At 36.9% G+C, this 12,552-nt stretch overlaps 2 protein-coding genes across 8 annotated transcripts in view; both read right to left on the reverse strand.

Annotated features, from left to right (window-relative positions):
* The window catches only part of cabin1 (calcineurin binding protein 1), a 95,474-nt gene extending 93,006 nt beyond the window's left edge, over positions 1-2,468 (reverse strand). For all 5 annotated transcript variants that reach the window (XM_057355796.1, XM_057355795.1, XM_057355794.1 and 2 more), the window contains exons 1-4: positions 2,410-2,468; positions 1,639-1,683; positions 530-625; positions 175-288 (exon numbers count right to left, since the gene is read on the reverse strand). In XM_057355796.1, the coding sequence (XP_057211779.1) occupies positions 175-288; positions 530-625; positions 1,639-1,641 (213 nt within the window). In that variant the 5' untranslated portion in view covers positions 1,642-1,683; positions 2,410-2,468. The remainder of the gene's footprint in view (positions 1-174; positions 289-529; positions 626-1,638; positions 1,684-2,409) is intronic.
* Positions 2,469-3,069: 601 nt separating this feature from the next.
* Positions 3,070-10,290, reverse strand: cep78 (centrosomal protein 78). Of its 3 annotated transcripts, none has more exons than XM_057356819.1 (16): positions 10,173-10,290; positions 9,505-9,765; positions 9,250-9,419; positions 8,749-8,821; positions 8,406-8,509; positions 7,466-7,640; positions 7,272-7,385; positions 7,126-7,193; positions 6,899-6,992; positions 6,287-6,383; positions 6,156-6,204; positions 5,916-6,053; positions 5,602-5,679; positions 5,348-5,502; positions 4,317-4,446; positions 3,070-4,232 (listed from the first exon to the last, which is right to left on the reverse strand). In XM_057356819.1, the coding sequence occupies exons 2-16, from the start codon at positions 9,755-9,757 to the stop codon at positions 3,849-3,851; spliced, it is 2,082 nt and encodes a 693-aa protein (XP_057212802.1). In that variant the 5' UTR covers positions 9,758-9,765; positions 10,173-10,290; the 3' UTR covers positions 3,070-3,848. The 3 variants fall into 3 exon arrangements, with proteins under 3 accessions (XP_057212802.1, XP_057212800.1, XP_057212801.1); XM_057356817.1 differs by having other exon boundaries at positions 9,997-10,290; XM_057356818.1 differs by having other exon boundaries at positions 9,993-10,290.
* Between the last annotated feature and the right edge of the window lie 2,262 nt (positions 10,291-12,552).

The raw sequence follows: 12,552 nt of genomic DNA on the forward strand, positions 1-12,552 counted from the left end.
AGTAATATTATAATACATAAAACCGTTCCCAGGATATTTTTCAAAGATTAATTTTATGTGTTCCAAGCAAGCATAGAGAACATCATAAAACTTTCATTTTTAGGCGTACTGTTCCATGAATCATTAACAATAGAAGCTTTGCACATAAAACAGACAAGACACAGGAATGATCACCTCCTTGAGCAGAGGGGTCTTGAGGAGCTCATGGTAAGCTTTGGCAGACTCTTCAAACTTGTCATGTTTCTGCAGGTCAAGAGCTTTATGATACAGTGCAAACGCTTCTGCCTCCTGCAAAACAGAAGAAAATAAAGAGCATTGCAACAATGTTTAATTTTGTGTTCATAAATATCTTCATCACAAAAATTTCTAGATGTCAAAAAATAACCATTGTTAGGACTTGTTACTCAAAACCTGTTTTGTCCTATACTGGCATAAGCACCTGAATGCAATTCAGAAAAAGCATAAGGTTGCTAATGACATCAGATGGGTCATGACATTGAACATTTTTGTGTGACAGGCTCTGACTCACCTGGGCTTCCTTGGTTTGACTTGGTTTAGTGCTTTTAAAGGCACCTTCATGCTCATCGGCAGCCTGAGATGCTGCATTGAGAGCCGCGATCCGGATCTGTGACGGACGGAAGGACAAACGTCAACACTGCACATCACATTTTCTGAGTATCAATTGCTGTGGCACACATCCATAAATCAGGCTACAGTAAAAAGTTGGCTAAAGTATATTGTCAGCATGTTTATAAATGCGTAAATTCTGCAGCTAAACATATACGTGAAACAACCAAGACTATTTTGTACTGCAGTGATTTACAGATTTTTTTATTATTTAGTAACAGTGGACTGAATGCTATGATTGGGTAAATGTATTATGGTCTTAAGATTTCCATATAAGACATTTATATATTTTAATATTTAGAAAACATTAATTAATAAGAAACTTTCAACCAGGATAAGAAAAAATTTATCTGAAAATGTGGCCAGTGTCAGACCGATTCTGATACAAAATATCGGATCTGTGCATCCATAAATATTATCTGTCCTTCCTTTAAAGGGATACTTCACCCAAAAATGAAAATTCTGTCATAATTTACTCACCTTCGAGTTGTTCCAAATCTGTATAAATTTGAACAGAGAAAAATATTTGGAAGAATGCTTGTAACCAGACAGATCTGGCACCCCCATTGACTCCCATAGTAGGAAAAATTACTTTATCTTTTTTTTCTGTTGAACACAAAAGAAGACATTTTGAAGAATGTATGACAGCAAACAGTTCTGGGGTACTTTTCACTACCATTGTATTTTTTCCTACTATGGTAGTCAATGGGGGGGGGGCAAAATCGCTCTGGTTATAAGCATTCTTCCAAATATCTTTCTCTGTGTTCATCAGAACATTATACAGATTTGGAACAACTAGAAGGTGACTAAATGATGACAGAATTTTCATTTTTGGGTGAAGTATTCCTTTAAGATTTAAAGCTTTGTTGTTTACTCGCCTCTTGTAAGTCACATTGAATAAAAGCGTCTGGTAAATGCCTAAATATAAATGCGGGTGTTATGATTCAGTTTATGAATTACATATGCTTATATGGGTCAACTTAATGCAAACATAAAGAATTAAAGACTTACCATGTTTCTTATTTACTATGGATCATTCACTCTGAACAACAGCATCTGTCGATGTGCAATATATATCAGAAAACACATTAAGTTATGTGTTATACAATTTTAATATGTTACTATACCACGCTAATACAAAAATGTGTAACTTAAGTATTTACATGCATAATAAAAAAACACACTAACATACACTGCTACACATGCAGTACTGTACAATATTAGAATAAGATCATATCTGTGTATGAAAGATGATTTACAGGGCAAGGTAGACTATAAACATACTAAAGTAATTCAGCAGGGCAGATAAAGGCAAAAATTCACTTTCCACTCTTAGCACTATTTCTTTGCACTCATAGTTCACTCTTTGTCTAAACGTGATTTTGCACAAATATTACAGTAAATGCACACCAGCGAAGTCCGCATCCTCCTCTACTGAGCTAACGTACATTCATTGTGTCAGTCATTAGGGCTCAATGTTGTTAGATTCATAAGCGAGGATCCAACAAAACACCTGATATTCATTCAACACAACAGCGTTGTTGCATATATTTCTGTGACTGTTAAACAAACAGATCTGTCTGTTTTTATAAAGCTCATTAACAACAAGCTAACAGTGCTAGCGGCAGGAACACATCACAGCCGACCTTACAGTGTCAATACATTTCAATAAAATCCACAGTTTCTTCATGCTCGACATGTAAACCAAAACACATGAGGTGTCAGTTGCACACATGTGTGCTGAGTTTGTGCATGTATGTTGTTTTGATGGAGAACTCTTACCTGCCGCAAGCATGATATTCGGCTCGGAGTAGAGTCGCTCGAGTCGGTGCCGAGTGCGCTGATTGGACGGGCCAGTGCACGAGCCACGGTCACGTGGTATGTCTGTGTTTTGAACTTTGTTTACAGCAGCAATTATGATTAAAGGTTTCAAACACAGTAAATCAACTGGTCAGCTTCTTTAAATACATTGTATATGTTTTCTTTATCTTCCTAAAGTAGACATTTAATATATAATATACTATTTTATATGCGGTATGCAGAAGATGATGGACAGATGTTCAAATGCAGATGCTCCTGAGGATTGTCTCCGATAAAATTACACTAAATTATTTCAAAATAAAAGTACGTTATTTTAGTATATTAAATTTTATATGTTTAGTACATAAATATATAACAAGTCAAATGTTTTTTATAAATGACTGAATTTTATGAAATTTGCTTTTAATGACTATGGAAAGTGTCAAAACATTACTTGGTAAAAAAATTACTAATTTTTGTGGATTTAGAATTACCAAACTTTTATTACCACACTTCAATAATTAATGATAACGTAATTTAGTACTTTAATATATTGGTATATATTTACATCTGTAATGAAATACGACAATTTAAATATGGACAATTATATTTTCTATATATAGTCAAATGTCTCTTAAGTGCATATGAATATCTAATCACATTTTAAAAGCAAGTAAATAAAGTCAGAAATTTATACAAAAAAATATAAGTCAGGGTCAACTTTCAACAACAAACAAGCAAAATCAAGACACCATTAATCCAGTCACTGTAACACAAAGTATTGAGTTTATTTTCAAGCAAGAATTATTTAAAGTCTAAAATCTCAGACAGCAAATTTAAATTTGATTCTATTATTTTTCACACACATAAAAAAATCACATAAATTATCTTAAACTTATTAAATTAAAGTTATAATTATAAATTAAAGTTATAATTAAATCTTTTTTTTTTAAACCCTGTGTAATAACTTTAGTGTCAAACACTACAAAACAAACTTCATGGTCAATAATCTCCGGTCCTGAAACAGCCCCTAACACTTTTGAGGGGTCTGCCGAATCAAACACACCAGCCCTAACTCATCATCAGTTCAATAAATCCAACATGTGCAGTGCTGTGGGGTGCGCCGGGACAGGGTTAAGAAGCACTGAACAATAAAATTCAAACAACATTACTAAAAGAACTGTGTGGACAAAGCAATTAACACAGAGATGAACAAATCACATCCTGTGCTGTGTCTGTGGTTGCCAGGTAGTCAGCCAACTTTCAAACGACAATCTAATCTAACAAAATAACAGGTCACGTTCTTTAGATCCCAGTCTTATAATGCCTCTTAATATACACAGGTAAAAAAAGGCAACGACAGCAACCAAACAGCAAAACACATCTAAAAATCACATGAATCACCTTTGAATCTGATCTGGTTAAAACCCAACCAATCCAGGAGAGCTTCTCTGGCTCCCTGAATCACTCTGTCTGCCCGAATCCAGCTGCGATAGACTAGATGTTCTTGAGCCAAGAGCTGAGAACACTCTCCTCTCAGATCCATTGGATCTGTTGGACCTTAAGCTTTTGGACTGAATACTGGCACTGCTGACTGAACTCCCCGATCGAGAGCCTCCGCTGGCGCTGTGAGGGTTCGAGTGGTGTGTGTCAAACTCAAACGCCTCCTGCAGGACGGGAGAGGCACGACACACGCTGGCTGGAATTGAGGGCACTTCCTGTGGTGGCTGGGTCTGAGGAACATCTACATTAATAGGAGGAGGTCCTGACGCAGTCCCGAATACGGGTTCAGGGATGTCCATCGCCTGTGTGGTACAGCAGCAAGATTAATCAGAATAATAATAATGAATCAACATGGTATTGATTTGATCTCTCGTATTTCTACGTACTGCTTTCTCCCTCCTCTCCTCCCTTGCCTGGTCCCCTTGGCCCCTTCTCTCTGTTGAAGAAAGCTGAGGATTCCCAAGTAATCCAAAATCTGATTGGTCAATTCCAGCTATAGATGCAAACTGCCCCAACCTAACAGGAATAACGTGGAACATGTAAATGCAACTTTAAGGGTGCTTTTTGTCATTTTTGGAGCTCAAAAATGTCTGTCCCCATTCAATCTTTCATTGTACAGGAAAAACATGTAAACACACTATTTCAAGATTAAACCTGTTATTTAAAGGGTTGGTGCACCCATAGTGTTTGCGCAAGAGTGGTACTCTGACGAACGCGCGTCATAGACTGACAGGGAAGAAAAAAATCTGTTCATTTGAAGTTGATGACGTTGTTATTTTGGTTTCTTTTGCACACATAACGTACTCTTGTCGCTTCATTAAAATTCAATTGAACCACTGTGATCAGTTGGACCATTTCAACGATGTCTTTAGTACTTTTCTGGACCTTGACAGAGAGAATTACCATGATGTCTAGTCTATGAGGAGGCCTGGAAAGCTCTCAGATGCAATCAAAAATATCTTTATTTGTGTTCCGAAGATGCATGGAGGTCTTAAAACGTCATGTGGGTGAATAAAAAATGAAAAAAAAAAAAAAAGATTTTTGGGTGAACTATCCCTTTAATATCGTCGCTGTCCTAAAACATTGTTTGTCTAAATTCGCTTTTTTTCAGAAAATGGAAAAAAAAGTTTTATACTTTTTAAATGATTAAATACTGTGTTGTCAAAGTTGACAACCACTTTTTAACACTTTTTATGGGTTCGATATTTGCAACAAACATACATTTTGAACGAAAAAAAAACAAATTTGACAAACATAAAGGGTGACTACTGATTTATGGCAAAAAATAAAAATAATATGAAATAAAAAGAAATATGCAAGGTTTCAGAAGGACGTACGAGGTTTCCGAAGGACAACACCAATATGTTATTGTAGGGTAAAACATTGGATGTTAAATATTTGAACAAATCAGACAGACCCGGCATCTTTCAGTAGGTCCAGGAATGCGTGAAATTTGTGGAAGGATGACTCAATGCTCTCCAGCACACGTTCATCATCGAGAACAGAGGTGCTGAGATGGGCTTCAGACAGAGAGAGATTCACACTGCGCAAACGCTCATTCTCCAGTTCCAGCTACAGACCAGAAACACATTATCATCAGGTCGCATAATAATTAACTTTTTGTAAATGTACTATTCGTTTTACAAATACAACAATAAGGAAAACTTGTACCTCCACCAGACGAGAGTTGGCTTTCAGCCTGGCGTTCCTTTCCTCTGCGAGCCTGAGCCGAAACTCTTCTAGCTCCACCTGTAGGTGAGAAAGAGAAATGCCTCATCCTTTAAATATACAGAAGCACCCAATATATTTGGACAACTCAGACTTGGCCTATTTTTTATAACAAAATATCAACTAAAGTGCCATATATTTAACTTCATAAAAAATTTTTGGGGCACACTGTACACACTAAATATCTATGTAACCTTGATAAATGTACATAAATGTAAATACCTACAGACAACAATCTCACACGCTGTCTGCAGTACCTGTAATCGGTTGTTTTCTGTTTGTAATCGTTTAAACTGGCAGCTTGTGATCTTCTCATGAGGACTCCCCACAGGTACACTGTCCACATCCTCTGACTCGGACTCCGTCTCCACGGTTACCCGCACAGAGGTGGCGTTCTGATGAAGAAAACCATTATAACATCATCAACTGTCTTAGCTCCTGACAGCATCCCATATGATTAACACAAAAAAGAAATATGTAAAGAAAATTGTTTTTACTTGAAAACTCTGATCTGCCATCTCCTCGGTCTGTGATGCACCACTAGGTCTATAATCAGACACAGTCATTCATTAGACATCATACAAACCGGTGTTGTTAGAGCCGATTTCAGCAGCGCATCTGTGCTTACCTCTGTAAGCCGGCCCGTGCCGCAGTGCGCCATGGGACGTACCCGACAGATCCTGGCCGAGGCCTCCAGCCAGAGTTTAATGAGGAACGAAGTGATCCTGCAAAGAGCGACAATAAGTTAACACTATTAAAATATACTGAACACCTTAACGGATGAAACCAGCTTTAAAGGAACAATTCTGTCTTCGTTTGCGCACCCTCAAGTTGTTCCAAATCTGTATAAATTTCTCTGTTCTGATGAACGCAAAGAAATATATTTGGAAGAATGTTAGCAACTGACAGTTCTGGGGCACCATTGAGTAACATAGTAGAAAAAATTGCTTTATAAATTTCTTTGTTTTGTTGAACACAAAAGAAGATATTTTGAAGAATGTAGGAAAGCAACAGTTCTGGGGCACTTTTGACTACCATTGTCATTTTCCCTACTATGATAGTCAATGGTGGCCATGAATTGTTTGGTTACAAACATTCTTCCAAATATTTTTCTCTGTGTTCATCAGAACAAAGATTCATACAGATTTGGAACAAGTCGAGGGTGAGTAAATAATGACAGAATTTTTATTTTTGGGTGAACTGTCCCTTTAAGCAGACAAACTAGTTAGAATCTAAATACCGATTCTATATGTAGCTTTTCCAGCGTTTTTTCTCCTTGACTGGCGTGATTGATCGGGCGAATCTTTAGAGGACGGTGGTTTCAGCCAAAGAAACTGAAATATTGAAAATACACAGGGAAAAAATGAAAGATTAAGCATGTAATTCAACATTTTTGTATAATTTAATAAGGTCCAATAACAGGTGCTGCAATATACAAAGCATGCAGAAATGAATGTGTTTCCACACCTGTGAGTCTTGACTTTTGGTGTTGTTCATAAGAACTTTTTTGATGATGGCCTTCACCAGATTATTATCTATAAAGGACAAAGTGAATTTGATATGTAGTTCTAACTTTATTTTGAAAATGTTTGTGTAACAGATGGATGAATTACCGATCAGTGGGTTTCTCCTGACGTCTAGCACACACAGAGTGCTGTTTGACTGAAGCACTTGCTCTAAAATGCGACCTCCGTCGTTTGAGATCCCGCAGCGCTGAAGGTCCACCGCTACATGTGAAAATGCAAGTTTTTATGTGCTTACTGGTTGAGTATATGATACGTTTGCATTGAGGAGTAACATCTCAAACCTTTGACCCACAGGTCCTCTGTAAGCTCATGGCCAAGTGCTGTCACTCCTTTGTCCCCGATCAATATGTTGTCATTGAGAGTAACTCTGCGCAGACCTTTCATGGCCTCAAACTCCGCCCTCCTGTAGCGCAAAGTCTCCACCCACGCCGTGCTATGCCGCCTCATTGCCTGGTGCTAAACAAACAAACAAAAAAACATGAGTTTGTGATGAATTTAGCATCAGAAGTTTTGCTGATAAAAAACTAGCAGTATTTTCTTATTATGTGGAGTTTTGGAGGGGGAATCTTATTGACAGATGAAGTAGAAAAATAAGCTGAAACATATTTCTGCTAGTGCACAGCAAAAGGGAACAAAAGCAAAAGCTTGTTGTTTTTTCAGAACAGCATTATAAGTATACAATATTTTTGTTTATATAAAAAACGTCAGAAATATGTAAATTCCATTTTCTCATTTTAAAGGGATACTCCACCCCAAAAATGAAAATTTTGTCATGAATTACTCCAACTCCAAGTTGTTCCAAACCTGTATAAATTTCTTTATTCTGTTGAACACGAATACATTTATTTGGAAAAATGTTAGCAACTGCTATTATATTATACATTATTGATCAACATAGTAGAAAAAATAATGATAGTCAAAGGTGCCCTAGATCTTTTTGCTTTCCTAAATTCTTTAAAATATTTAATTTTGTGTTCAAAAGAACAGAAAAATGTAACAATATTTTTTCTACTAAGGTAGATTTCCCAGAAATGTCAGTTGCTAACATTTTTCCAAATATCTTTCTTTGTGTAAATCAGAACAAAGAAATGTATACAGGTTTGGAACAACTTGAGGATGAGTAAATGATTTTTGGGTGGAGTATACCTTTAAACAGGTACCTAGGAACTCAGGTGAATTTATCTTGCATGAGAAATGTTTGACACATCACATCTGTTTGACCTTTATAATGTTTGCCATATGCTCCGCCCCCTGCCATGTAATATTACAGGAAGTGAAATCCACAGTCTTGATGGTTGAGGAGTACTTTACACTCTGACAGATGACTGGATGAAAAAAACACAGAAACAAAATTAAAGTGACAATACTAAAAATGTACTACACTAACCCGTTAATAAACTACAGATAATACACTAACACATTTAAAATGTGTTTACATGTACAAAGACCCAAGTAATTACATATGAGCAATGAGGTAAAAAAATCGAATTTAACACAATCTGTCCAAACGGCAGTGTCATATTCACTAGCACGCAAAGCACAAAATTGCAATCATTACACTGACCTTCCAATCCCGCATCTGCAATTGGACAGTGTGCTAAAGAGAGATGCTCCAGTGACACACTCTTGGCTAAACCCTACAAAACATTTTAGGATGTTAACACTGCCAAAAGATAGTCCATGTGCAAAAAGATTTAATTAACAGAATTTTTTTTACAGCACGATTCAAAAACAAAAAATATGACCACTAAACACAATATAATGAAAATGAAACAGCAGTGTAAATACTGTAAATCTTGTCATTACATTCAGAGCTATGGAGACTTAAAAGTGATTTCACCCAAAAATACAAATTCTGTCATCATTTGCTCGCCCTTTTGTCATTTCAAACCTGTATGACCTACTTTCTTCAGTAGAACACAATTGAAAATATTTTGGAAAATGTTGGTACAGCTGTTGTTCGGCAAATGATGATATAATTTTTATTTTTGGGTGAACTATTCCTTTAAATAAGACTCATTCATTATGGGCCAAAAAGAGACAGAAGATGAATATTTTCCTCTACCTTTGTGAGAGCTGTAAGATCCCTCTCTCGCAATGGCAAACCATGTAGCTGTAAAGTTTTTAGACTGCTTGACTCACACAGACACTTTTGCACAGCTTTACACAACTGAAGTGTCATATTCTTTGAATGAATTGCAGGGGTCTTCTTGCTACTACGGGCTTTGTAGGAACCTGAAGGGCAAAAATACGCTGCATCAAATAAATATCACCAAAAACACATATATTTCACTACTACTGTGAGTTTCAGTTAACAAACTTTGGGCTCCAAGGTTGGTGAGATGGCAGCTTCTGATGGACACATGCTGCAGGTGTTTATTGATGGAGAGAGCTGACAGGATGGGTGCCCAATCTGCTAAACTGATGTGATCAGCATGAAAGTCCAACATCCCCCGGGACAGGTCGGTGTTCACCACGCGGCAGGGAGCTGACCCCTGAGAGGCGCAGATGTGATCATAGTAGCCTTCAAAGTCCTGAGCCCCTCTGCGACGGATATGTGCTGAATCAAGCATTATGCAACCTAAATTGAGATGAATAATGGAAAAACATAAGTCTGGTTTTATAAATGAAGGCCTGCCATTTTCAGAAGAGGTGATTTATGAACACTCAGCACTGTGGCCAACAGCACACCCCTCACAATAGCCATATCATTAAAAGTAACGTTCTTTCTGTATATATTTGACACATCAGCTAATTGAGAGAACCTGTCTGTACTGACATGTAAAGCATTTTCGCATTCAAACATACTCACTTATTCTTCAGATCCAGCTGTTTACGAGATTTTGGGTTACAGACGAGCAAAACAAATCTGTATATGCGTTTATTTAATTTTGGCATGAAGAACTGTAGTAACGAGCATAAGTATGGCTTCGTTTAAACGTTTTATCGATTTATAGCTTTTTCTGTCACGTGTTAAAGGCTGGTTACCCTTTTGTTAGTATTGTTGCCGTGGTTTCCACTCTAGAGACTGATGATGATGGTCACTGAACCAGCAGCAGATCAAAACAAACCGCGGCGGTTTGAACAGAAGCAAACGCGTCTCACTCTGCGCATGAAACTGCATGCGTGCCGCTGAGCGCAGCGCCACCTAACGGCTGGAGTTCATAACATGTACAGGATGGAGAGAAACGGTTTCGTTGCGGTCACTTTCCGAGCGCTTTTTCGGCTAATGAACGATAAAACATTGACATAATGTAGTCGAATTTAAAAGGATTGACCGTTAAAAACGTGAAACTGCAGCGCGATCTTGAAATTAACATAGGCCTACCCAGTGGCGGTTCTAGACTACTATCACATGTAAAAAATTTGAAATTCATGCTTTTTTTCTTTGTGTAAAGGAAATACCTGATAATGTGACTCATGTTTAGATGACTGCTTAAGTTGATTTTTGGATATCTTCTTTGTGGGTAGTTTTTCATTCATGTATGTACATTTAAGATGCAGAAAAGTGCCTAAATGTTATTATTGTTGTCATTGTTATTTTGACTATATACAATGTGTTGTGAAATAAATGACCATGGGACATTAATTTGAGCTAAACTTGTTTTATTAGCTTATTAGTTTACTTCTAGAGAAAACAGTAATACATGACAGTGAAAAATGACTGAAAATTAATCATGACACGTTAGTGTGCCCCCTAAAAGCATAAGTGGCCCCTGCCTGGCCCCCCAGTTATATGTGGTTTTGGCACACTTTCATGTGAATGCCATGTTAACTAAATACTCATGTAAAAACTCATGTTCTTCACATGGATTTTCAGGGTTACAAAAGTTGTCTCTCTGAACAACTAAATCACCTTGCTGATGGGTCCTCTGTTCTTCTGGACTTTCTTCATTCTCTAAGCTTTTGTGCATTTCTGACTCTTTTTCAGAAGCATCTTCTTTCTCCAGCCTTGACTGACTATTATCTTTAGTTTTCTTATTAAAAAAGGACATTATGTCCTTAGGATTTTTTCTCTTCGTTTTAACAGCAAATGGGAAAATTATGAAAATGTGTAAATGAAAAGAGGACTCTCAAATACACCACAAGTAATATACAGGACAGTATAGAATAAGCTGTATTGATTACTTGAACTCTGCTAATTCCTTGGGAATGACAGACCATTTATTGTAATTATAAGGCATTTTATCAAACATCGCTGAAGGCGCACAGACTCGACATTGTTTGCGTCTTGCTTGCGTAATCTTCCTTTTGGCACACAAGCATCATTACTGCCACTCGCAGGACAAACTGTGCATTGCACCCAAAATTGCTCGGTTGTGGTAAAAAATTCCAGAAACGATTCCAGATTTAGGGGGGCCAAGTGTGCTGACACTGGCCCCCTTTGCCCCCCCCAGAACCGCCCCTGGGCCTACCGCTATCATCCATTTATGTTGTTTCTCCAGACCTTTGGGGGGAAATTATTTTTTTTGTTATTTTAAACAAAAAACTCTGTTTATTTATTTATTTACTCATAAATTACTTATTCAAAGAAAGAAAAGTATGACAAATCCCTTTTGAGGGATGGCTGCAGGAAAGCTTTTTTCAGTGTTATGTATATAGTTTAAATTATATTTTAAAAAACGAAATAGTATTAGACATTCGAGAAAGAAACAACTTGGGCTGGCCTACAACACAGGTTATTTACATAAATTCTTAAAGGAACAGTGACAAAATCATTTTTAAAGGGATACTTCACCCAAAAATGAAAACACCCTCGAGTTGTTCCAAATCAGTATACATTGTATACTGATGAACACAGAGGAAGGTATTTGGAAGAATGCTTATAACCAGACAGATTTTGCCCCCCATTGACTACCATAGTAGGAAAAAACACTTGATCTTTTTTTTTTTTGCTCTGTTGAACACAAAAGAAGACATTTTGAAAAATGTAGGACAGCAAACAGTTCTGGGGCACTTTTGACTACCATTGTATGTTTTCCTTCTATGGTCAGTGGTGTCCCAGAACTGTTTGGTTACAAGCATTCTTCCAAATATCTTTCCCTGTGTTCATCAGAACAAAGAAATTTATACACATTTGGAACAACTCGAATGTGAATATATGATGACAGAATTTTCATTTCCTTTGACAGAATTTTAATTTCAATTTCCAAGTATCCCTTTAAGCTTATGGTTAAAAAAGAGGGTGGTCATTAAGTTGAAGAATACAAGCATTAATGTGGGCATCAGGGGAAAATATAAAATGTTGAAAAGGTGTAGAAAGATACAGATTGAGAACAGGCTGGATGTTTTTATACAATGTAAATGTTTGACCTTTTAAAGCGCATTCAAACAAATTTGGACTTTATCTCTCTGTTCGCTTTCTTCT

This window comes from Triplophysa rosa, linkage group LG17 (genome assembly GCF_024868665.1).
Source record: "Triplophysa rosa linkage group LG17, Trosa_1v2, whole genome shotgun sequence".
NCBI lineage: Eukaryota > Metazoa > Chordata > Actinopteri > Cypriniformes > Nemacheilidae > Triplophysa > Triplophysa rosa.

Coding starts and splice junctions, on each gene's coding strand:
- cep78 (XM_057356819.1), bottom strand. CDS start 9,757: ATGCTTGATTCAGCACATATCCGTCGCAGAGGGGCTCAGGACTTTGAA. Junction 8,510..8,748: donor TGCAGATGCGGGATTGGAAG/GTCAGTGTAATG, acceptor TTTTTCATCCAG/TCATCTGTCAGAGTGTAAAG. Junction 6,384..6,898: donor AAAAGCTACATATAGAATCG/GTATTTAGATTC, acceptor CGCTCTTTGCAG/GATCACTTCGTTCCTCATTA.